The 26,672-nt window shown below is 45.0% G+C and overlaps 1 protein-coding gene and 1 long non-coding RNA gene across 2 annotated transcripts in view; one reads left to right on the top strand and one right to left on the bottom strand.

The window, feature by feature from the left end:
• Positions 1 to 2,068: 2,068 nt before the first annotated feature.
• Positions 2,069 to 26,342, top strand: RLN3 (relaxin 3). The gene is made up of 2 exons (XM_077470441.1): positions 2,069 to 2,306; positions 25,843 to 26,342. The coding sequence occupies exons 1-2, from the start codon at positions 2,126 to 2,128 to the stop codon at positions 26,130 to 26,132; spliced, it is 471 nt and encodes a 156-aa protein (XP_077326567.1). The 5' UTR covers positions 2,069 to 2,125; the 3' UTR covers positions 26,133 to 26,342.
• Positions 7,001 to 26,672, bottom strand: part of LOC143961214 (uncharacterized) — a 33,777-nt gene continuing 14,105 nt past the window's right edge. Inside the window, exons 2-3 of the long non-coding RNA XR_013270433.1 lie at positions 11,379 to 11,637; positions 7,001 to 7,110 (exon numbers count right to left, since the gene is read on the bottom strand). This is a non-coding gene — a long non-coding RNA (uncharacterized LOC143961214). The remainder of the gene's footprint in view (positions 7,111 to 11,378; positions 11,638 to 26,672) is intronic.

Genomic DNA, 26,672 nt, shown 5'->3' with positions numbered 1-26,672 from the left:
CCCTCTCTGGATCCAGAGCTTCTCAGTCTGCAGCAGCACTCCTCTTCTCTCCCCCATTTACACAGGAGGCTTGTCAGCAGTAGGGGCCATTGACTCTCATTGTTAACCAAAATAAGAAAAAAGTCATACTATATAGGCCAAACATGGAGTCTGTATAAAACCTTAATTTTATTGTACACAACATATTTGTTTAAAAAACAAGGAAGAAACTTCCATACATAATATAAAAGCAAGATTTAATAGTGCTGCTAGAACTGACTGTCTATATACCACAATAATTGGTATAATGCTTGATAATTTCAGTACGGATTATAGGGTATTCATGTGTCGCCACTTTTCGCCAAAATCAGCTTCATCAGGATGCATTGAAGTAAAAAAACATATGTGTACATATGCTGCGAGGGACATACCAGGGTAAGCTAGCACCAAACATGCAAAGAACCCCCTGGGTGAGCACCGGGGCAAAAAGGGAGCATGGAAAGGATCTATATAAAAAAATATGTATATATTCCCATAAGGACATTAATTGCACCCACAGTATAGCTCAATACAAACTAAAGCATGATAAGTGCCTCAATGGAATTTCCCAGGTGGTCAACCATATACACCAAAGATTGGAAAAAGAACCCATATCACTTAAACAAAGCCGGGCTCTTAAAGTGTTACTAAACCCAGGACCCTGCATTCACTATCTCTGGTCTCCCATAGTACACGGAACATGGAAATGCAATTATTTTAGTAAATATAAACTGCTAAATATATTTTCTCATCAGCAGTATATAGCAGTCTTGTGACTTCTATCAGTGCCTGGTAAAGCTTGTAGGAGGAGTTTTCATACTGCACTGGCTGTCCTATCCGGATGCAGGACCCCTGACCCTCTGCCTGGACAGTGCCGATTGGCCCTGTGCTCTCTCAAGAAAAAAAAACCTCTCTAGCAATACACACCAAACTGAGCATGCGCAGACTGACTCCACTAACTTGGTCTTATCCGGAGATGTTTTCGGGACAATGCAAGAAGGGGAGGATCTGTACATACAGGTTCAAACAGCTTTTTTTACACAATGCTGAGGATTAACTCCTTAGGTTCCACAGTGAGTTTAACAAGCATTCTTTACTGCATGTACAGACTGATTTTACTGTTGTGGATTTAGTAACACTTTAATAGAAGGGAAATACAGTAAAAATAACATAGACTATAACTATAATAAAGGAGACTATTATATTTTCCTTCTAAATATTTTATGGAAGTTTCTTCCTTGTTTTTTAAACAAATATATTTTATACAATAAAATGTATGGTTTTATACAGACTCCATGTTTGGCCTATATGGACCAACTTTTTTCTTTTTGGTTAATATATACAGTACATTACAATTGTTGGCCTTGGGTGTCACATTAATATTTATCAGCTCCCATTGTTGTCAATCAAATCCTGTGAGAAGAGAGCAGGGGGTGGAGCTGAGCCGTGCTGTGTGTGTGTCAATAGAGGCACACAGCCTGGCTCAGGATCAAGCCCACAGATGTGCCCCCATAGCCAACTAGCTGGCTATGGGGCACACTCAGAAGAAGAGACGCTTGGAGCGTGGGTAGGTGACCCCAGAAGAGAAGGTTCAGAGGCACCATTACGCAGAGCAGGTAAGAATACTATGTTTATTATTTTAACAAAAAAAAAAGGAAGTTCCTTTTATTACTGCTTTAAATTGTGTTTTTTTCTGTATCTGCCTGGAGTTCAGCTTTAAATCATCTTTAATGCACCAACTAAAACTTCTAGATTCAGAAGCTGGAAAGTAATGTAAGCAACGCCATTGTAATCTCGCTCCCACGTGCCACCTCCAATGCTGTCCAGATGAGTTTGCGTCCTCTTGTACATCAGTTGGTGAAGGTGATTTTCTGGATGTGTCAGGGTGATTGCTGCCACTGACGAGCCTTGAATAATTCTCGCTTGATTATCCTTTTGAAAGGTTATCTCTGTTCTCAGGGCTGGTCTGGGGAGGGGGTGGTGGCGAGCGAGGGTCCTTATCTCGTACCTCAGGTCCGCACTGACTGCCTATAAGAAGGTGGTCAGTAGCAGATGGTGCTCAGTCTCCCTCCTGCCACCTGTGTGCTCCAGGCAGAGTCCAGCAAGCATGCAGCGCCTGACGCCAGCCCTACTGATGATCCTTTGGTTGTTGGCTTGGCACGGTGGAGCCCACGCCAACGTCCGGGTTCCTGCTTTCGGAGTGAAGCTGTGCGGCAGAGAATTCATACGGGCTGTCATCTTTACGTGCGGAGGGTCCCGATGGAGGAGAAATGAAGCCCTGCAAGCGGGTGAGTATCATTTTACTACTAATATATCATAATATACAATATCAAATTCATCAACTTTCACACAAATGTTTTATTTTTTTATTTTTTTATATCTGGTAGGTAAGGTAAAATGACTCAAAAACTTCGGATTGAAGCTGCCATTTTTTTAAAACTCTAGAGCTAGTTTCAGGATTGACATGTCTTTCAGTGAAGTTGAACAGATTGGCACATTGGGGTTGATTTACTAAAACTGGACAGTGCAAAATCTGGTGCAGCTGTGCATAGAAACCGCTCAGCTTCCATTTTTTTTTTTTTGTCAAAGCTTTATTGAACAAGCTGAAGTTAGAAGCTGATTGGCCACCATGCACGGCTGCATTAGATAATAGGGTCTATAACCATAGCTCCCAACTGTCCCTGATTCCGAGGGGCTGTCCCTGATTTGGAGCAATGTCCCTCTGTCCCTCCTTCCTCCTTATTTGTCCCTCATTTTGGTATGAGTTACTGTATTGTATATAAAATGCATTTTTTATCTTTCAAAAAGTGTTTCCCTGGTGCTAAACCTTTCACCCAAATTGTAAATGGCTGCATTTGTAAAAAAGCAATATAAAGAAATAGTAGTGGTAAAAAAAAGTCCTTGTGGATTTAATTAACCTTTTCTTTTATTAATTCTCCTTTAAGAGGGTGTGGCCGGGGGCGTGTCCTATGCCTACATACGTTTGCTAATAGGTGCCCCTCATTCCCATCTCAAAATGTTGGGAGGTATGCTATAACTGAAGGCAGATCTTATGTTATCCAATATTATGATTAGTGCATTCTAGAGCTATAACCAACCTTAAAGGTGACCTGTAAGAACCCCACTATAGGGTCTATTTAGAAAGCAGAGAATGTGACTTTCACGAGACAGTCTCTGGTGGAGAATCCTTCACTGCCATTTTGGTCCCTTTCACGCGGACGTTCCGATCGAGTCTGCCTGTCCATTTTTTCAGGTGGACCCAATCGGAGCCTTCATTCTTGTCTATGAAGTGGTGGGTTTAAATGAACAATTGTCCTTTTACACCAGGGGGTCTCAAAATGGCGGCCCTCCAGCTGTTGCGAAACTACAAGTCCCATCTTGCCTCTACCTGTGGGTAATAATTGTCAGCCTTGCAATGCCTCATGGGACTTGTAGATTCGCAACAGCTGGAGGGCTGCCATTTGAGACCCCTGGTTTACACCCTCCTACATCCGATCAGATAAAAAAGAGATGGACGGGGACCCCCTTCCATCCAGTGGATCGGATGGCAGTTGGGTGTAATCTGACAGGCATTCCATTTATACCCGACCACCCAAAGAGTAGAGCGGTCTGTGTCCGTGTCCATTCTGCATAAGCAGAGCAGACACGGACCTGTCCTCCACTTGCTCAGCGAGGATCAGCGGACAGATCCCCTGCTAAACCAGCGGATTGAAGCCGCAGTCTGTCCTTCATGAAAGGGGCCTTAAAGCACATGAACTGGGCAGATTCTCTACCATCATAGCTCCCAAGTGTCCCTGATTTCGGGGACTGTCCCTGATTTGGGGCAATCTCCCTCTGTCCCTCATTCCTCCTCATTTGTCCCTCATTTTGGTCTGATCTATATAGTTGTATATACAATGCACTTTTTATCTTTCAAAATTTGTACATTTAAAAACCAATAGAAAGGAATAAAAAGCACTTAAGCATTTAATTAACCTTTTTTGGGGGTTAATTCTCCTTTAAGGGGTTGTGGCAGGGGGCATGTCCTATGCCTACATACATTTGCTAGTAGGGTTCCCTCATTCCCATCTCGAAATGATGGGAGGTATGTCCATCATGTTTGCTAAAAATCACATTCTCTACTTTCCAAACAGAACCTATGATGGGGCTCTAACAGGTCCTCTTTAAAGTAGTATTAAATAAATGTAATATATTGCAGCTTACCAGTCATTAGATGTGGTGGCTACATTCGTTTTCTTTTTGAAAAAATGTTCCCCTTACCTAGTGATTTGGCCAGCAACACACCTCCTGTATTAGAGTGCCTCCGCTCTGGATGAAGGAGCACAGGGGGCACCTTTTGCTTTGGACAATATCATTGTTGCGGGGGTGTTGGATGTAAGGTTGGGTTCACATTATCTTCGTTTGCGATTCACAGCCGGGGTCTGGTGCGTCCTAGTTCACCATTTCAGGTCTGATTTCAGCCCGAATTTTTGGCTGAATTCGGACCTGAAATAGACCAAAAAGACACACAGGACTCCTGTGCAATTCGCACCAGCGCTGGAGATATGTGAACTGGTTCCATAGAGAGCCGGTCACAATCTCCTGCTATTGTGGATTGGATGCGGGGAAACCTGAATCCAATTCGCAATAGTGTAAACCCAGCCTGATGCTAGTCCCAGACAGACTAGCATCAATTGAAGACAAAGTCCAGCTAAAATTAAGAAGCTACAACAAACAGTTTCTTTCTTTTGAGGTAAAGATTTTACATAAATTAATAAAATCTGATCATTGTACGCGCCACAGTCACGGTAAATGGTTTGTCTCATCCCTGTAACTGATACATTTGCAGGAGAGCTTGTTCTGTTAAAAAACAACAGACTTACTGGCTGGATCCCCAGGTGAAAATAAAGGAAACAAAGCCTATAAAAGAAAACTAATGCGGACATCACATATTATGGTTCATGTACACTGCTGCTCCTAAACATGAGTTTAGGAGCATATATATATATATATATATATATATATATATATATATTTTTTTTTTTTTTTGCCAAAGCCCCTGGACTTGTCTCAATATAAGCCAATGTGTCTATGTACTCATAGGTTTTTATCAGGGTTTAGGGGCTGGTAAACGCTCCTCTCCTGGCCGCAGAAGAATCACGTTCAGTAGAGAAATGTTTTGGCAAAAAAAACGCAAACGTGGCAAAAATGCGGCAAAAACTATTTTCTGTAGTGTGTACGGGGCATTAGGCTCGGTTCACACCTATACAATTTGCTTTTGATAGTTTCTGCGGTGCTTTTTTTTGTGCGTTTTTAACAGTGATTTGGACGTAATTTGCGTTATGCATTTTTTGTAGGGCTGTTACTGATTAAAAATTTTGTGTTCGATGAATCGATTTTTTTTTAAATCGATTAATCGACTAATTTCGATTAATTATAACGCACATACAGATCCAACTACTTTTAGCTGATCTCTTTGCATTGCAACTCTGCATAAGTCAGTGGTAAATGTGGTATACACTATATACAATCACCCAACACTAGTTCGTTTCCACAATCCATGACTTAACTTCACAGTTCACACAAACATTTTAAATTCAAACTGTAGCACTGACGTAAGTAATTTTTTTTTTCCCACAGTAGCGTGACAATCCCTCCACCTCCGATCTAACTAATCACTCTCACCTTTTGGCATGGACCCCTGTGCAAACAGGTGGTCATGGATGCGGGTATCAAAAGGGTTAACACGGACCATAAACTTCTCTCACAATCTCAGGTCATGGGTAGAAAGAAAAGATCAAAGTGCTCACCGCTTAAGTATAATATTACATTTTTGTGTTCAAACACAAACTACTCACATAATGATGATAAAAACACAGCAAGTAAAGCCCACAATCGTGTTAGTTCCATAGAGTAGCAGCGGGTGGCGTCATGCGTAGCTCCTCCCCCGTACATGTTACGTTCAATCAGAAACTCCAACGTCACCGTACTCCTCCCCCCTTCCCTTCGTTAGCAGATGGAGGCACTTGGGGAGGGGGAGAGGAGTCCGGTGATGTCACCGGATCTCTGGCGGAACTCCCTGAAGACTCGGGAAGTCAGCGGAGAGGTGAGTACCGGTCAAAAAAACCATTAATCGAGGAATTAATCTTTAATTTTCACAGCCCTCATTTTTTGTGCTTTTTTTGGCCAATTTGTTGTTGGGCAGATTAAAAAAACACAAAATTGTGGTAAATAGCAAGCAGAAAAACACACAACATGTTTTTCTGCAGCTTTTCTATTGAAAATCGCAACAAAAAAAATGCACAATATGCTTTTCTGCAGCTTCTCTATTGAAGTCTATTCAACCAAAAAAGAAAAAAAAAAGCAGCGTTTTGCATTTAAAAAAATTCCCTGACCCTTTCCAAAAACGCAGCGGCTGAAAAAAAAAGCATAGATGGGGATGCGTTCATTTAACATGGTTTAGGCTGGGTTCACATATGAGCACGCAGCAGCTCACAGTAGGGGTGTGGTGCGTCCTCATTCACCATTTCAGGTCTGATTCCAGCCTGAATTTTTGGCTGAATTCGGACCTGAAACAGACCAAAAGACGCTGTGCAAATTGCACCGGAGCCGCTGCGGAGATATGTGAACCGGCTCCATAGAGAGCCAGTCACAATCTCCTGCTGTGCGAGTTGGATGCGCATCCAATTTGCACTAGTGTGAACCCGGCCTAAAGAAAAAAACACCCAAAAACAGCCTAGGTGTGAACCGAGCCTAATGCTTCCTGATGGGTTTTCATTCTATGTAAAATCCAGCAGGAGTAGTGAGACTCCAAGGCTTAGGTCCCAGCTGGAAAATGCAAGCAAAAGATAGCGCTTCTGGAGTCCTTGACAGATAGGGGAGGGCCAATGAGTGATTTCATTTTCCAGCATCTACTTAACACTGAAATATCTATTTGAATGAACTGGCTCTTCAGTTAAAGTGGATCTAAACCCAAGGACAAAATGTATTATATTGCAGCTTACCAATGATGTAGACAAGGTGGATGCATTCGTTTTCTCTTTTACAGGCTTTTTTCTCCTTATTATCAGCTCACTCACTGTACGGTATCAATGGAGGTGCAGCGTTGTCACCCTAAAAAGGAAGTGTGTGAGAACAATAGAACACCTTCCCCTCTCCACATCTCCAACTAAAGGATGGGGATGGGCATTGTTCTTAAGTCCTAACATGCTTCTTCATAACACTGCTTGAGGCTAAAAAGCATTGGATTTCTGGCAGGATCAACAGTTATTTTGTTTGCTAAAATTAAACAGATATGACAGTTTTCAGTGGTATATCTAACAACCCAAAATGATCGAATAAGGGATGCTCGTTGTAGGGGGTTTGCATACACTAAGGTAAGGTGACCAGATTTTTTAAATTAAATCTGGGGACATTTTGTTTTTTGTTTTTTATTGGCAAATAGTAAACTATTTTATAAGCATATTTTCCTCAAATGATATATGCAGTGTATGTGGTGTGTGTTTATGGAATGATTGTATGATATATACATTATTTCTCACATTTTTTCCATGAGATAAAAAAAAGAACCCTCCAGAGTACTGTGTACATTACAGGCCTCCTCTCAGAGCACCGTGTAGCCCCCCAGTCTGCACAATCCCCCCCCCCCCCCCGCCCAGTCTGCGAATTCCCTCCCCCTGTCAGCACAACATCCCCCCCAGTCAGTCCGGACAACCCGCCCCCCCCAATCAGCACAATCCCCCCCCCCCCCCAGTCTGCACAGGGAGGAAAACAAAATGAGAAGGGAAAGAAGCAAAGAGGTCTGGTGAGAGAGGAGAACTGTTCATGGAGAGGATGGCTCACTCACCAATTATGCCTCCCCTCTCAGGCTGGTTTTCACAAATAGGCTGAGCACAGTGCATGCATTGCATGCAGGAGGCTGGAGTGTGGGCAGGGTTGGGCGGGCACCAATTTGAGGCGGATTGTCTGATTGGAGTGAGGGAGGAGCCAGAAAGTGCTGATGGGATGGGTAACAGGCGCTACAGCCCGACTCCCGGAGCTGTCCCCTGAAAGCGGGGACGTCTGGTCAGCCTACACTAAGGGCCTATTTACACTAATGAACCGTGGTGTGCTGCTGAAAATGCTGCATGCAGGATTGTTGGTCTGCTGTAGTGCATCGGGCAGCCAATTCAAATGAATGGGGTCGTGCTAATACAATGCACATTATTATTGTTTTAATTTATTATACAGGATTTATATAATACCAACAGTTTTACAATATAAAGGAAAACAATATAGCAACAAGACAATTCAATACAAGAGGTTTAGGAGGACCCTGTTCCTGTGAGCTTACAATCTAATAGGGAGGGGCTGGTGGAACAATAGGTAAAAACTGTGAATGATGAACTGATGGGAGAAATAGAAGATTCGGTTGTTAGCTGAAGGCAGGATAGGCTTGCCTGAAGAGATGAGTTTTCAGGATCACCAAAAGTGGACAGAGTAGGAGATAGCCGGAGAGATTGGGGTAGGGAGTTCCAGAGGATGGGAGATGCTCTGGAGAAGTCCTGTAGAGGAGCATGACACAACATGTAAACATGCATACGTTTAATGCAACTCGGGGGACCAGGCTAGTGCAAATGGGTCCTAATAGCAACTCATTTAAAACCTTTTTTAACCACTTGCTGGGCACTTAAACACCCTTCCTGCCCAGACCAATTTTCAGCTTTCGGTGCTCTCACACTTTGAATGAGAGCAACACTGTACCCAAATGAATTTTTTGTCCTTTTTTCCCCACAAATAGAGCTTTCTTTTGGTGGTATTTGATCACCTCTGGGGTTTTTATTTTTTGCGCTATAAATTAAAAAAAACGCATATTTCTTTGTTTCTGTGATAAAATTATGCATATTATTATTTTTTCTTCATAAATTTTGGCCACAATTTATACTGCTACATGTCTTTGGTAAAAATAACCCAAATTAGTGGATATTATTTGGTCTTTGTGAAAGTTAGAGAGTCTACAAGCTGTGGTGTGAATCGCACAAAATTGATCACATCTGATGTACTGGTGGACTATCTCACTTCTTGTGACCCGAACAAGTCAGGAAAGTACAAATACCCCCCAAATTACCCCTTTTTGGAAAGTAGACATTCCAAGGTATTTAGTAAGAGGAATGGTGAACTTTTTGATGTTGTCATTTTTTCCCACAATTCTTTGCAAAATTAAGATTTTTCATTTTTTTAATTTTTTCCACAAAATTGTCATTGTAATAGGTTATTTCTCTCACTTGGCATGTGTATACCACAAATGACACCCCCAAAACAATTCTGCTACTCCTCCTGAGTATTACAATACCACATGTGTGGGACTTTTTCACAGCCTGGCCACATAGAGAGACCCAACATGCAGGGAGCGCCATCAGGTGTTCTAGGAGCATAAATTACACATCTAACTTGTTGACTACCTATTACACTTTTGAAGGCCCTGGAGCACCAGGACAATGACACGTGACACTGATGACAGATGGCACTGATACGTGGCAATGATGACACTTATACGTGGCACTGATGACACGTGGCACTGATAACAGATGGCACTAATATGTGGCACTAATGACAGATGGCACTTATACGTGGCACTGATGACACGTGGCACTAATGACAGATGACACTAATGACAGATGGCACTAATACGTGGCACTGATGACAGATGGCACTAATACGTGGCACTAATACGTGGCACCGATGACAGTTGGCACTAATACGTGGCACCGATGACGCATGACACTGATGACAGATGGCACTGATAAGTGGCATTGATGACACGTGACACTGACAACAGATGGCACATGACACTGACAGGTGGTACTGATGACAAATGGCACTGATACGTGGCACTGATGACAGATGGCACTAATATGTGGCACTGATGACAGATGGCACTATGTGGCACTGATGACACGTGGCACTGATGACAGATGGCACTTATACGTGGCACTGATGACAGATGGCACTGGGGACAAATGGCACTGACAACAGGTGGCACTGGGGACAGATAGCACTAACAGGTGGCACTGGGGGGCAGGTAGCACTGGGGTGGATGGCACTGGGGCGGATGGCACTGGGGCAGGATGGCACTGGGGCGAATGGCACTTTTTTTTTATTTATTTTTTTATTTTCCCACTTACGGCCGCTGCAGCCGTTCATCTCTCCCCTCTCACACGGCGCTGAGAGATGATCTCATATGTTTACATATGAGATCATCTCACATTGGACACGCCGATCGCGCTGTAAACGGCCACTGTGATTGGCCGTTTACAGCGATCTGTGTTTGCCTGTCTCCGGGGGACACGGCAAACACAGAACTTCCCCGATGTGTGCCCGCGGCGGAGCGCATTGCGGAAGTAAACACGAGGACGTCCAGGGACGTCCTCCCGGACTAAAGCGCCTGCTCTATAGCCGTCATTCGGCTATAGGGCGGGCGGGAAGAGGTTAAAAGTGTATCACATACTTTGGATAGAATAAGTAATAATTATAACATCTGTGAGGTTTCAGGGTTTTTTTTACATTTTTTTTTTTATTGTTTGTGTCCCATGTATTCTTGGAAACACAACAGGAAGTAATGCTGCGTACACACGATCGGAATTCCGGCCAGAAAAAGACTGTTGAGAGCTTTTCATTAGAAAATGCAACCGTCTGTATGCTCCATCGGAATTTAGCTGTCTGAATTTCCGCCAGCCAAAAATTGATAGCATGTTCTCAATTTTCCAGACGGAAAAACTTTCTATCGTAAATTCTGATTGTGTGTATGCAATTCTGACACGCCAAAAATTACGCATGCTCAGCTTCAACTACGAGATGGAAGCTATTGGCTACTGGCTATTGAACTTCCTTTTCTTAGTCCCGTTGTACTTGTTGTACGTCACCGCGTTCTAAACGATCGGAATTTGGTGTGACCGCGTGTAAGCAAGACAGCTTGAGCGGAATTCCGTTGGGAAAACCATCAGAGCTTTTTCCGACGAGAATTCCGATTGTGTGTACGTGCCATTAGAGGTAATATCTCCAAAGTGAGAGGAAATCCCCTGTTAGACAGCTGTCATCAGTATAAGTATCCACATTAGAAGATTTCGTCTCACCTCCTGCTCTGGTGACTGAGAATGATGACATACTTCAGATAGAATAAGTAATAATTATAACATCTGTGAGGTTTCGGGGTCTTTTTTTTTTTGTGTCCTATGTTCACTTGAAAAACAAAACAGGAAGTAAGAGGTAATATCTCCAAAGTGAGAGGAAATCCCCTGTTAGATAGTTGTCACCAGCATAAGTGTCCCCATTAGAAGATTTCTTCTCACCTCCTGCTCTGGTGACTTGCGGGGGAAGCTATTCACAGTGACTCTTGAACTTACCAATAAAGCCCATCAGCAGGCAAATATTCTTTCCTTGTGAAGAAAGATCTACTCATGTCAGTGGGCCGTGTGGGTCCCTTGATGGCAGCGTTTTTGGGTTCCAGGGACCACTAATCTAGCACTGCAGATGTGCCCTCTCCGATCCCTTGACAGTCCCCCTGCACTGATGTCATCGCTACAGACTCCTCTTCTGGATCCTGAGAGGACCCTGTCGCTGGACAGCCAATAGGAAGTGACACCTGAGGAAGGACCCCATCTCCTGCAAACAGAAGACAAGAGAAGATTCAGGACTGGAGCATCACATGCCTGCGACTTTAGGTGAGTAAATAGGGTATTTCATTTTTTTTTGTAACATCTGCGATCTGTTAAAAGAGCAACGGGGTGTGGGAGGGAAATAGGGGGAGCACATATGTTCTCCCATATGGAGAGTACCTCAGTTTTTTCAACAGTGTCTAAGGTGGTTGGTCACGTTGGAGTTGTGCTAAGAAGAGAGCTCTGTTTGATGGTCCATACCTCGGGCCAATGAATACGCCTAATGTCGCGTACACACGAGCGGAATGTCCAACAGAAAAAGTCAGACGGAATCTTTTCATCGTATATTTCGATCGTGTGTATGCCTCATCTGACTTTTTTTTACAAAAATTCAGACAGACCTAGAAATAGAACATGTTTTAAATATTTCCGACAGAACCAGATCCAGAACTTTGGGGCACAAATTAAAAGTTGCATGAAAAGTTTTCTGGCAGAGCCTTCTACAGGTCCAGGAAAGAGGATCCTGTAAGTAGGAACCCACAACCCTGAAGGTTGGCGCAACATTACCCGCCGTGATGGGTGAAGGTTGGATCTGTCTGTTCTCAACAGTTTCCTGGGGCAGGGATAAGGTGAAGATAATCCTAGATATTTACCTTAGACCCATTTCACACTGGGGTGCTTTGCAGGCGCTATAACGTTAAAAATAGCGCCCGCAAAGCACCGTGGAAGAGCTGCTGCTGTGTCTCCAGTGTGTAAGACAAAAACAATTCCATAGTTCAACTCACCAACCAGTCTGCTGACCAACCAAATGAACCTGTCTAACCGTCTGTTAAAAGCAGGGGTTTAGTTAGCACACATTTGCAAACGCATGTGAAAGCTGCAAGGCCTTGTCACGGCACCCTGCGTTGCTTGCAGTCCTAACACTACAAATTTATAAGCGTCTCCACAGTGGAAGCACATGCATGGAATGGATAGATGTGGGACAGGTGAGCCTGGAGACTGCCCAAGCCCCCTTAAAAGAACAGGAGCACACTGGACACCCAGCAAGAGCACAATGGCAGCGAAGGTGCCCAGTATGTCCCCGGACCATATATACAAACAGTAACAAAAAACTGGCTACTGCCCACACCTATAACTGGCTTTCACAGTGAGGAGCACATGGAGGGCATATACATATAATGCCCTGTATACGCGGTCGGACTTTCTGATGGAAAATGTGCGATCGAATCGTGTTATCGGAAAATCCGATTGCGTGTGGGCTCCATCTGACTTTTTCCGTCTGCATTTCCGACACACAAAGTTTGAGAGCAGGATCTAAAATTTTCCGACAACAAAATCCGATTGTTTAAATTCCGATCGTGTGTAGACAATTCCGACAGACAAAGTGCCACGCATGCTCAGAATAAATTACGAGACAAAAGCTATTGGCTACTGCCTTCTTTATAGTCCTGTTGTACATCACCGCGTTCTGAACGATCGGATTTTCCAACAACTTTGTGCGACCGTGTGTATGCAAGACAAGTTTGAGCCAAAATCCGTTTAAAAAATACGATGAATTTTGTCCAACCGCGTGTACAGGCCATTAGACAAAAACGCCAAGGGCTTTCACACTGGAGCGGTGCGCTAGCAGGACGGTAAAAAAAGTCCTGCTAGTAGCATCATTGAAGCGGTGTATGCACCGCTCCTAAACTGCTCCTGCCTGTTGAAATCAGTGGCGCTTTGTGGTGGTTTTAACCCTTTCTCAGCCGTTAGCGGGGGGTAAAAGCTCCCCGCTAGTGGCCAAATAGTGCTGCGAATGTGACGGTAAAGTGCTGCTAAAAATAGCAGTGCTTTACCACCGAAACACCCACCGCCCCAGTGTGAAAGGGGCCTTAAAGAGGAAGTAAACCCTTCCAAACAACTTGGACCTATAGGTAAGCCTAGATTAAGGCTTACCTGTAGGTCCAAGCAATATCTCCTAAACCTATATGGTTTAGGAGATATTTGCCCGAAAATGGGCACCGCTGTCTACGGCGCATGCGCCGTAGACAGCGGCGCGCATGCGCACTAAATGCGGCAAATCCAAGAATGGATTTGCCAAATTTGTCGACTCCCGTGCGCATGCGCGGGAGTGACGTCATCGCGGCTTCGCCGAGTGGCAGCGGCGGAGCTGCGAGACGCGACTCCCGTGCGCATGCGCGGGAGTGACGTCATCGCGGCTTCGCCGCTGTCATTGGTCGGAGCTGCGAGACGCCACCAGCAAGATGGACGCGGCGGACTACAGGGATCAGCGTCGACTTCGCTGGCTCCTGTGTCAGGTAAGTGACACATAATGAGCTACTATGCGATGCATAGTAGTCCATTATGCTTTACCTTTGCAGGGAAAAAAAGAGGAAGTAAACCCATCAGGGTTTACTTCCTCTTTAAGAATTATCTTCTGTGAGTAGTTTTCATGTCTTACCTGGTTTCCGCCACTAGTGGGAGTAGGAGACATACCTGGTGTTTACTTACATGCCTTCCAGGATACACTCTCAGTGAAGCTGGTATGTGAAACTGCTCACTTCCTCCACTACAGGCTCTGCCACATAAACTGAAAGGGGGGTCCCACGTAGTCTTCCGGAGGTCTCCTGTCTCCCCCCTCACCCCTGGCTGCCATCATGATGGTCTTATGTGTGCGCGCGCAGGGGGCGCGCTTTTACAGCGGATTCGGCGGGGAAGGACAGTGATTGCATCTATACTAGTACCTCTGCTTTTGCAGCTTAGGACTATGTCTCCCCGTAAGAGGGCTTCAGGGGCAGGTAAAAGAGGCACTAAGAAGTCACCACCTAGATCTATGGGCACCCCCCCCCTGAAAGACAGGAGGCAGCCTCACAGGATGAGTCATTGCCCCTGTCAGGCTTTGCAGCCTCTCCCAATGTTATAGCGCCTGGGTATGTCACTGAAGACACTATGAAAGCTGCATTGGGTGGTTTAGAAGGAAGGATTGCTACTTTAACCACTTGCTTACTGGGCACTTAAACCCCCCTCAGTCCCAGACCAATTTTCAGCTTTCAGCGCTGATGCACTTTGAATGACAATTGCGCGGGCATACAACACTGTACCCAAATTAAATTTTTATCATTTTTTTTACCACAAATAGAGCTTTCTTTTGGTGGTATTTAATTAAAGCTGGGAGTTTTATTTTTTGCTAAACAAACAAAAAAAGATGCAAAAAAATAAAAAATAAAATCATGTTTAATAGTTTGTTATAACATTTTGCAAACAGGTCATTTTTCTCCTTCATTGAAGAGCGCTGATGAGGCGGCACTGGTGGGCACTGATAGGCTGCATTGGTGGGCACTGATAGGCTGCATTGGTGGGCACTGATAGGCATAGTTAAGGTGGCACTAATAGGCACAGATAAGGCGGCACTGATGGGCACAGATAAGGCGGCACTGATGGGCAAAGATGGGCACAGATAAGATGGCACGGATGGGTGGCACAGATGGATGGCACGGATGGGTGGCACTAAGGGGCACTGATAGGTACCACTGATAGATGGGACTGATGGGCACTGATAGGTGGCACTGATAGGTGGCTCTGATAGGTGGCACTGCTGGGCACTGATGGGCGGCACTGCTGGGCACTGATGGGCACTGGTAGATGACACTGATGGGCACAGATATGTGGCACTGGGGTGCAGCACCTTAGTTGAGGCAGATTGTGGGCACTGCTGGGTGACACTGTGGGCACTTCTGGGTGGCACTGCTGGGTGGCACTGTGGGCACTGCTGGGTGGCACTGTAGGCACTGCTGGGTGGCACTATGGGCACTGCTGGGTGGCACTGACAGGGGGGGACACATTTTTTATTCATGTGGCAAAGCAGGGGGCAGGTGGGCACTGGCAGGGGGCAGGTGGGCACTGGCAGGGCTGGCCGTGATCGGAACTGATGTCCCAATCACGGCCGCCGATGATCGGCTCTTTTACATAGCCGATTACCGGCTCCGTTGTATCACATGATCAGCTGTCATTGGCTGACAGCTGATCACGTGATAAGGGGTCGGGATCGACCCCTTGCTCGGATCGGTGATCAGGCGAGTCTCATAGGCCGCTCGTGCACGGGACGACGTCAATAGACGTCGTCCCGGAAAAGGAGATCCGCGCTGTAGCCGTCATTCGGCTATAGCGCGGGTCTCAAGTGGTTAATCACAACTTCCTTAAAGAGTAGCAGAAAACAGGATAGATTCCCTCTGCTCTAGGTTCCTGATCAGATGAGCAATCTGATAATGATGAAGTATCCCTATCCAGGGATGGGGATCAGGAGCAGTCGGACAATTCAGGGGATGAGGAGAAGCTCTCTTCTTCCTCTCAGGCCCTCAAGGTGCAAGTACAATATTTTACTGAGTTGGTGCGTACCACATACAAACTGCCCTCTGCTGAGGCTGCCATATCCTCTGTTTCCTCCTTGGGATCCCGGAAATCCACACAGGCTGCGTATACCTTCCCAATTCATCCCTTGCTGGAGAAATTTTTCTATGAGGACTGGTTAACCTCCTCCCCACTGAACAGGTTGAGGTTTATGCAGACCTTCCTAAGGCCTTATATTTTGTGGTTGATGCCATTATGGATTCTGTTCAGCAAGCATCCCGCCTTACTCTCCTTCTGGTACACATGCGTAGGTCCCTTTGGCTAAAGCATTGGACAGCTGAGGCTTCATGCAAAAGATTTTTGACTGGGTTCCCGTTTCATGGGGAATGCTTGTTTGGGGATGGTTTGGACAAATATATCCAGAAGATTACCGGGGGGCAAGACCACTTTGTTAAGAAGAAGAGTAAACATCCCTCATTCAGACGTTCTCTTTCCCCAGCCCCTGGAGGCTCGACCTCCAGGCAGTGACGACGGCCTCCCCAGTCCAATACTAGGGGAAAGGTCCAAGGTCAGGCCCAAGGGCAGAAAAAGTCTTGGGGTCCAAGATCTGTTAAGCAGACCCAAAGCCTCCTTATGAAGAGGCGCCCCCACTCAGCCAAGTGGGGGGAAGGCTGCTGCGGTTTGCAGATGCCTGTCAGGAAGAGATTCAGGACAAATGGGTAACCTCCACGGTGTTTCTGGGCTACAAGCTGGAGTTTTGGGAGCTTCTGCCATTCCGCTTTCTAAGGTCAAGAGTCTCCAAAGATCCAGAAAAAAGGAGGCCCTTGCTTCTAGCCTTAGAACGCCTGTTATCCCAAGGGGTGATTATAGAAGTAGCCCCAGAAGAACAAGGCTCAGGGTTCTACTCAAACCTCTTTACGGTTCCAAAACCAAACGGGGATGAAAGACCTATTCTAGATCTAAAAGACCTGAATCAGTTCCTAAACGTTCATTCTTTCCGCATGGAGTCAATCCACTCAGTGGTTTCCACCCTTCAGGGAGGAGAATTTCAGGCATCGATAGACATCAAAGATGCATATCTACATGTGCCAATTTTCCCCGCTCACCAAAGGTTTCTAAGGCTTGCGGTAGAGCAGCACCACTTCCAGTTTCTGGCCCTACCTTTCAGTCTTGCTACCGCACCTCGGGTGTTAACGAAGGTTCTAGCCCCGCCTCTGGCAAAGCTAAGGGCTCGAAGCATAGCAGTAACAGCTTATCTGGATGATTTGCTACTTGTAGAACAGTCCGTAGCATGCTTAGACTGCAATGTGCTCAGCACAGTGAATTATTTAAAGTACCTAGGCTGGGTCCTAAATCTAGAAAAATCCTCCTTACAGCCCCTAAAAAGGCTGGAATATTTGGGCATGGTCATAGACACAATCCAAAGCAGAGTATTCTTACCCAAGTCAAAAGCCAAAGCCATAAAGGATTTGGTCTGAGTAGTCAAAACAAGGAAAAAGCCTTCCATTCGACTATGTATGAGGTTATTAGGAAAAATGGTAGCCTCATTCAAGGCTGTTGCTTACGTTTCATTCAAGACCTTTACAGAGCAGCATCCTATCTGCCTGGAACAAGAGAGTTCAAGCCTTGGATCTTCCAATGTGCCTGTCACCATGGGTACGCCAGAGCCTCAATTGGTGGTTACTAACCGAGAATCTACTGAAAGGAAAAACCTTTGTTCCAGCTACTTGGAAGGTCATAACCACAGATGCCAGCCTTGTAGGCTGGGGAGCAGTTCTAGAAGATGCCTCTTCCCAGGGAAAATGGTCCAGGGCCGAGGGGCTCTTGCCCATCAACATTCTGGAGATTTGAGCAATTCATCTGGCCCTCAGGGCCTGGACTTACAGGTTGCAAGGCTGTCCTATCCGGATACAGTCAGACAACGCTACAGCGGTGGCCTATATCAATCAGCAAGGGGGCACCAGAAGTCTGGATGCCCAGAAGGAGGTGAATCATATTTTTGCTTGGGCAGAAAGGCATGTTCCTAGCCTGTTTGCAGTCTTCATTCCAGGGGTGGAAAATTGGCAGGTGGATTTCCTGAGCCGCCAGCAGCTGTGTCTAGGAAAGTGGTCTCTACATTTTGGGCCATATGTCAGAAATGGGGTACCCCGGTTATAGACCTGTTGGCTTTCAGGTTCAACAAGAAACTGGACAACTTTGTGTCAAGAACAAGGGATCCACTGGCACAAGGGTCAGATGCCTTAGCGATTCTGCAATTCAGTACTTTCTGATCTATGCGTTCCCTCCAGTTCCGCTTATTCCACGATTCCTTCAGAGGGTCAAAAGGGAAGGGAAGCCGGTAATTCTGGTGGCCCAGGCGACCTTGGTATGCAGAGATCATAAAGATGGCAGAAGGAAGACCTTGGGTTCTTGCGCTACGCCCAGATCTACTCTCACAGGGCCCAATATTCCATCCTGCCTTACCAAGTCTGAATTTGACGGTTTGGCTGTTGAGACCCACATCCCGAAGAGCCGTGGGCTCTTGGGTCCAGTCCTATCCACTCTGGTTAATGCTAGGAAGCCAGCCTATTACAGAATCTGAAAGGCATATGTTTCCTGGTGTAAATCCAGGGGGTGGCATCCTAGAAGGTATGCCATTAGCCGGATTCTTGCCTTTCTTCAATTAGGCATAGAAATGAGACTGGCCTGGAGCACTATCAAGGGCCAGATCTCGGCCTTGTCAGTATTTTTTCAAAGACCGCTTGCCTTTCATTCCCTGATCTGGGCCTTTGTTCAAGGGGCACTGTGCTTGAATCCGCCGGTTAAGGCTCCCGTGTGCCCGTGGGATTTAAACTTGGTTTTGTCTGTTTTACAGAAACAACCTTTTCAACCATTGCACCATGCTCCTTTGGTTCTTTTGACGAAAAAATATTTTTTTCTTGTAGCAATATCCTTAGCTAGGAGGGTATCGGAATTAGCAGCTCTTTCATGTAAGGAGCCATATTTGATTTTTCACAAAGACAGGGTGGTGTTGTGTCCTCACCCAACCTTTTTGCCTAAAGTGGTTTCAGGATTCCATCTGAATCAAGATGTGGTCCTACCATCCCTTTTCCAGATCCGCAGTCCGTGGAGGAGAAGTTGTTACACTCTTTAGATGTTGTAAGAGCAGTCAAAATCTATCTGTAGGCAACGGCTCAGATACGAAAGACTGATTGTCTATTTATACTGCCAGAAGGCCCTAGAAAGGGCCACGCAGCATCAAAGTCCACTATCTCTACTTGGATTTGACAGGTTATTATTCAGGCTTATGGTTTGAACAAGAAAATTCCTCCTTTCCAGATTAAAGCGCACTCGACTAGAGCAGTTAGTGCTTTTTGGGCAGTGCATCACCAGGCCTCCATGGCTTAGATCTGCAAGGCTGCAACTTGGTCTTCGGTCCATACATTCACTAGATTCTATCAGGTGGATGTAAGAGGGCATGAGGATGCTGCCTTTGGGCGCAGTGTGCAGCAGGCAGCGGTATAGGTCCTCACGTCCGATGGCGGTCTGTGTTTCTGATCTGTGGCTCCCTCCTTTTAAATTTGGGCATTGCTCTGGGACATCCCACTTAGTAATTATCAAAGGCTCTGTGTCTCGTGATGTATGAACAAGAAAATAGGATTTTTAAAACAGCTTACCTGTAAAATCCTTTTCTTTGGAGTACATCATGGGACACAGAGCTCCAGCCCCTCTTTGGGATTATACGTTGCGATACTTATTGCTTTGCTACAAAACTGAGGTACTCGCCATATGGGAGGGGTTATATAGGGGAGGAACTCACCTTGTAATTAGGGTCGCCAGTGTCCAATCACCTGATGATGACTATCTAACCCACTTAGTAATTATCAAAGGCTCTGTGTCCTGTGATGTACTCCCAAGAAAAGGATTTCACAGGTAAGCTGTTTTAAAAATCCTATTTTATTACTCAATTTTTTGTTCAATTCTTCACTTACTAATCGTATAACATACATATTACGACGCCTCTGCCTATGTAAACAAGGCAGAGCCCTGTCCTGTCAGTGCAGAAGTAATGGATTTACTTTCCCTAGTAAAAGCACCACACACTGCACACATAAACACTGGCTAGGCACACAGTTAATCCTTTGATCGCCCTAGATGTTTAACCCCTTCCCAGCCAGTGTCGTTAGTGCAGTGACAGTGCATATTTTTAGCACTGATCACTGTATTATTGTCACTGGTTCCCACAAAGTGTCAGTTAATGTCAGAATGTCCGCCGCAATATCACAGATCCGCTATCAGTGGCTAATCGCTGCCATTACTAGTAAAATAAATAATACAATTAATGAAATATCCCATAGTTTGTAGATGCTACAACTTTTGCACAAACCAAGGAATATACTCTGTTTAACCACTTGCGGACCGTCCTCTGTCTTTCAGCGGCTGCTGTTTGAAGTGAATACCATTGTTATGGCAGCAGATAGCTGCCATAACCCCTATTTCAGATAAAAGTGGTCTCCACGGCAGATTCGCCGCAAGATCACTTTTATCAGGGGCGGGAGAGGGGCGGTCCCCCTCCCGCCGTGCTTCGGTTGTCTCCGCCGCTTACCGGAGCTGTCAGCAGTGGAGAAGATCGCATCCTTTCCCCTGTGAGGGAAAGATGGCCCCCGCTCGGCTCCATACCATTGGATGATGAAAGCGATGTCAAATGTCACTTCCGCCCAATGGTCTTAAAGGGGAAATTTTTTTTTTTTGCAAACATTTTTATTTTATTGCATTTAAAGTGTTTGTTAAGCCTTGTTTTTTAAAATTGCCAGCTATTAGAGGCTGACACACAACATTGTGTAAATCATTTCTAAAAACAAGTACTGTAAATAGCTATTTACAGCTGTCTTCAGGCCGTTCACGTGACTCGCGGCTGCTTTTTAGCTCCGATACACGGCTTCTGCAGGAGGGACCGTGATATCCCTCTGACGTCAACCGGAGAGATCACGTGGCCGCTCGGCTCCTCCTGCAGTAGCCGTGTCTCGGAGGCTGCTGTAAAACGGCTGCGGGTCATGTGACCGGCCTGAAGACAGCTGTAAATAGCTATTTACACTGCTCGTTTTTAGAAAGAATTTACACAGTGGGGCTGGCAGTACCAATTTTAGGTTTTTAATTTTCAATAATAGAAGCGGGGGTTGAGACAGAGAGGGAGATGACAGGGAGGAAGGAGGGGTGAGGGGGTAGAGAGGAGAGCAGAGCAGGGCGGCGTATGATGGAGGGACGCACTTTGACCATGGAGATCAGGGCTAAGCAGCCCCGGTTACCGTGGTCTTTTTAGAGAGGGCATACAGGAAGTGGCAGAGTCAGTTTTTTTTTGTACAGTTTAGAGGGGGGCAGATTACACGGCACAAGCACTGTGCTGTTTAATCTGCTATAAAGGACCAGGATCTGTATTTTTTTTTGTGGGGGGTCAACAAACACTTTAAGTGTAAAAGTGAGATCTGAGGTCTTTTTGACCCCAGATCTCACATTTAGAGAGGAAGTAAACCCTGGTGGATTTTACTTCCTCTTTGTTCCCTATAAAGTAAGAGCATAATGGGCTAGTATGCATCGCATACTAGCCTATAATGTGCCACTTACCTGCAGAAGAAGCCTGCAATGTCACCACTGTGTGGCCCACGTCCATCTTCAACCCCTCTTCCTTCCGGGGCCATGGACTCCTGCACTGTTACTAGCCAGAGAGTATGTATATGTGTATGTGTATACAGAGTGTATGTATATATATATATATATATATATATATATATATATATGTGTGTGTGTGTGTGTGTGTATATAAGTATATATATAATATAGGGCAGTAGAGCAGTGAACAATGTCAGTAGGGCAGAAGTTGGTGTCAGTGGAGCAGTGGACGGTATAAGTAGTTTATTTTTATAATTTTTTTATTATAACTTTTTTACAATATTTATTATTTTTTACAATAATTTATTATTATAATTTTTTTTACTATTTTTTTTAGGAGCTCTTATAGGGGGCTTTGGTGAAATATCAGGGGTCTAAACAGAGACAGAGAAAGAGATTCCCCAGTCCCTTTCTCTGTAGCCAAGCAGCAGGGGGAATCTGCGCAGCACAGCATGATTAGGGTGTGCCCAGGCACACCTGGCACACCCTGTGCGCACGCCTATGCTGATGGGTATGTGGAGCCCGAGAAACATGCTGCCGGTGCACGTGGGAGAGCTAACACATGTTGGGGTGTGTATAAGTGATGCGGCAGCTGCAAAGCCCAGGGATCACTGCCATCTGACAGCCAACAGACATACTCCCAAGACCTGTACCCCTCTACATATGGTGGTGGCAGTAAAAGGGTTAAATGGAAATGACACTCGTCAGAACTGTGCACCTGACCTGTTTTTCCCGTCATATGGGCTTCCAATCAGCAGTTACACAATCACGGTTGACTGTTGTCACCATCGGGAAACCCCGCCCTGAGAAGTGTCACACAGCCTCCTCTCTAATACACATAGACAGGAAGTGACTGCAAAGAGGATGCAATAGATTAGTGGCACTGAAATGCTTTAAAAGATGAAAAAAGATAAAAACAAGAATTTAATTTACTAAAAGCCCAGCAATTGTTTCTGATACACAGTGTTTTACTAAACTAAATGTCACCCAGCTGAGGATTTACATCTACTTTATGCCAGGAAGATGATGATAGAATTTTCTAATGAGAAAGATATCTTGTGTGATAAGATGATTTTGGGTTAATATCGGCACGCAATGTTCTCTCGGTATTAACCAAGAGTTAGTCATCTCAGCTGCAGAAGTACAACCACAAAAAACGTAATGAAAATGCAGACACAATTACGATTCCTGTACTTGCTTTACGCAGGTTTAGCCTAATTTCTCTTTATTAACCATCCCAGCACCAGTACTGTCCATTTTCCACCCAGGAAGGTGCCTAAGCTAATTGCTGTGTGAGACAAGCATTTTTGAAAACCTCCAAAGAACCAAGCCTGTGCGTGTGTGACTGGTGCAGCTCTTAGATAGGAAGCTTAGCAATTATGTGATGTCTCCTGCATTTATCATTGCGTGGCAATGCATTACAATGGAAATCACATTATTCTCTGTGGTTCCCATTCACGCCAATGCAACATGGTGCAGTGAAAATTTTTGAAAAGGCTCCATTGTCTTTTGTTTTTTTTCTTGGTGCAGCATAGCCAGTTTTTGGCCCCAGAGATTTCAAAGGGAGCGCATGAAAAATTAATGTACATGCATGTTGGTGGGGTTCTCCTACACATAAAATGCAATCATGTAAAATGCGCCACAAAAAAACGCATGGTTGTTCAGCAGCAAGTGAACCTAGGCTAACAATGAGTCTATGCCTTCACCATGCTCAGTGTTAAGCCTGGTACACACTAGAAGTTTTTTTTTCGTTCAACCCATCGTTCAGCGCATATCCCCCCCCCCCCCCCCCCGCCAAAACAACCTGGTCAGCACTCTCAGTCATTGACTCAGAGCATTGAGGTCATGCTGATTGGCAGACCTTTTTCAGTCATGCCCCTTCTGTTGGACCTCCCGCCATACAGATATTTGGCCCGTATGTACAGGGCTTTACTGAGATGCACATGGACACTTCAGAATTAGTACCACTCGACAATTGTGCCTCCCTAAAACTGTTTCACTGCTTCAACTTGTCTCATGGAAGGTATGGCTCTGACTCGACTCAAAATGTTTTTGTTGAGATATCATGGGGAAAGGTTAGAACCTCCCGACTGTGTCCATCTTACGAAGATATTCCACAGGTTCCTGTCCTGGTGACTATGCATGAAGTTAATTGTCATAGGGGACATGGACAGCAATAAAAACCCGACAGATGGGTATGACCACATAGATACCTCTTAACTTTCTAGGCAATATACAACCCAAACAGTTAGGCACCAGCTGACCCCAGTGGTTAATAAGGTTTATATATGCCACCATCTTGACTACAGCAAAATCAACAGATCAGGTAGCGCCCCTTGGAAGTGATTATGGGCCCAAGAGGTCAAGTAGGCTGACATTTCACCACATGGCTGTGTTCTTGGCATGTGGTAGGGGTATGAAACATTGTGCGCCAGTCACTTAAGTCATGGTCATTGCGTTTATTCAGCACCATTCCAATGAAAGGAGAGGGGGCTAGGGCTCTGGATACTCAAAGCCATTCCCAGCTAAACAGAACATGGACCTAAAAGCCATGACTTTTAAGCCATCTTGTAGAACCTTGGCTGTTAAGCAGATTGTTTTATTCTCTTTCCCATATGGGCTACCAGTCTCCCATCAAGGTTCCAACTTCATGCAGCTTTCCGGGACACCAACCCTTCTACCCTGGCACTCTGATCTAAGACTAGCTTCTCCTCCTTCCAGGCAAGGAAAGCTTAAAACCTAAATCTAGACCTAGAAGGATGAACAACTTTCCTTCAGATCTGCTGTTGTAAAGGCTACCCCCTTTTTTTCTCTTCTTCAATTTATTCTTTGATCAAGATTCTTCTATATATCACCACTGGATGTTCCACCTCTGATCGGCAGCTTTCTATTGTGGCGATCCTCAGTCTGGTTTTGAACTGTACCCCATTTGGATCCTACTGGACTGGACACTGCAGGGATAGCTTTGAAGTGACCTTTAGGCACCGGGTTCCATGTGGGGCTCTTTCCAGACTCTGTTCTTGTAAAAATCTGGTTCAGAGCCATTGGCATCGCCTCTATGCTTCCCTGTCTCTGAATACTCACTTATTGAATAGGGCAGTCAGGTCAAGCACCCAGAGCTTCCTCGATTTTTTTTTTTTTTTGTCACCGGCTTCCATTATTCCCTCATTTCCTGATAGCTCTGCTGTGGAAGGGGTTAAAGGGTTAGTTCCCCTTTCTATACTTTTTACCACAAAAACCCCCATGCTTTTTCTCACGAGTTAGCAGACTGAGGAAGACAGCAGCACTAAAGCAGCCCCTCTCCAGGTCAGGCCTAAGGACAACAAAGGCATCTTCACATAGTCAACCCAAGTATTTATACCTTCCTCGGCATGCACCATTGACAACAAACTTCCTAGTGGTAGCCTTGAAAGGACATAAATATCCTTATAGGGTTTGGGTAGGTGTCCAGATCTATTATCTCTTCCCACTCTATAACCGGGAGCACTCCTTGGTATAAGGTAGAAGTAGACAATCACACTGGGTCTAGGAAAGGCCAATCTGACAGATGTTCTAACCCCCGATGCCCAACTGAGACACAAGGGTCATATGCTGCCCTGTAGTACTTGATGTGTGGCCCTCGAAGCTCAGCAGTCAGTAATGGGAGCATGGACTTGTAAAGGGCTTGTCATGGTAGTATTCTTTATCAGTCTCATGTGTCCAGTCTCCGAACACCCCTGGATCATGCCTATTCTCTCTGACCTTGTCCTGTAATACGTGTGCTGAGCCTTCTGTAGTGTGACTGAATTAATTGGTACCAGAAATAGGATATTAAACCATGTTGCCTTCCAACAGTGACATATAGTAAATATTATGTGCAGCACCTTGATAAAATTGGGGGCTGCAGAGGAGGCCCCCTATACTGTGTAAGTAGATTATCACTGCTCTAACTATTACTAACACTAATAAAAGTACTTTTATTGATGGCAGTGTCTCTTTTGGAGCCCGAGTGACACCACAAGAATGGAAAGGGACTGGCCCCACCAGAAGATACAGATAACATTACATCCTGACAAAGATTTGGAACCTTTCTCACACATATAAAACTTTTAGCTGAAGTGCTCCTTTATCAGGAAAACAATGATTTGTAATGTCAGTTGATTTAATGAAATGCTTTTCATCTGACTACATGATTTCTGTTTAATGACATGTGACATTGTGCTATTCATGTGGAGGCTTATATTGTGTCTATGTATTCCAGGGGACCTCACGGAGATATTTGGGAACTTAGGTTCCAGCGATGTAGACTCAGGAGAAGAAGAGGTGTTTAGCGAATGGACAAACAACTTGCGCCCACACAACGGTGACATCATGGACTATGGAGCCCCCCAGAGCTGGAGAGAACCATCTGTTGGAAGACATGGGGTAGTACCATCATCAGATGACTCCCTCAGGGCAGTGGAGAGGAGGGGAAGGGAAGCGGCATTGGGTTTATCCAACACATGCTGTAAATGGGGGTGCAGTAAGAGCCAGATTAGCTCACTGTGTTAAAGAGAGGAGGCAGCCACCATCTTGATGATGCCATCACAGAGTGAGGGACAGGTCACATATATTGTGGCACACATTGTGATGGAAATGTACAGTGTATGTATTTTTATTCCTGCATGAGTGGAAGTGTCAGTAAATTTATTGACAATAAAGTCAAACTATGTACAGTAAGTAATCTGTGAAATAAACATTTTCAAACACTTTCAAATTGAATTAGCTGTTTGTTTCAGGTTTTTTACTACTTCATAAAACATGCACTTCCTATAGACACGATAATTAGACATTAGGCATACAGGAGGTGTACCGGAGAAGCATACCAATAAAATACAAGTATATTGTGGTTTATCAGGTGGGATATGTGGTCTTCAGGAAAGTATAAATCAGGCAGGATTGATGTGTACAGGAAGACAATTCATAGGCAGGATGGGGATTGTACAGGAAATCAGTTATCAGGTAGAATGAGTAGTGTACAGAAGGCAACTATCAGGAAAGACGGCTAGTGTACCCGACTTTTGTGTTGCCCTTTAAAAGTAGGTAAAATCT

The sequence above is a fragment of the Lithobates pipiens genome, unplaced genomic scaffold, assembly GCF_037356315.1.
Source record: "Lithobates pipiens isolate NorthernLeopardFrog02 unplaced genomic scaffold, aLitPip1_a1.2 Scaffold_8, whole genome shotgun sequence".
Lineage (NCBI taxonomy): Eukaryota > Metazoa > Chordata > Amphibia > Anura > Ranidae > Lithobates > Lithobates pipiens.
Note: the sequence above shows the minus strand (reverse complement) of the source record. Positions and strands in the feature narration are given on the sequence as shown.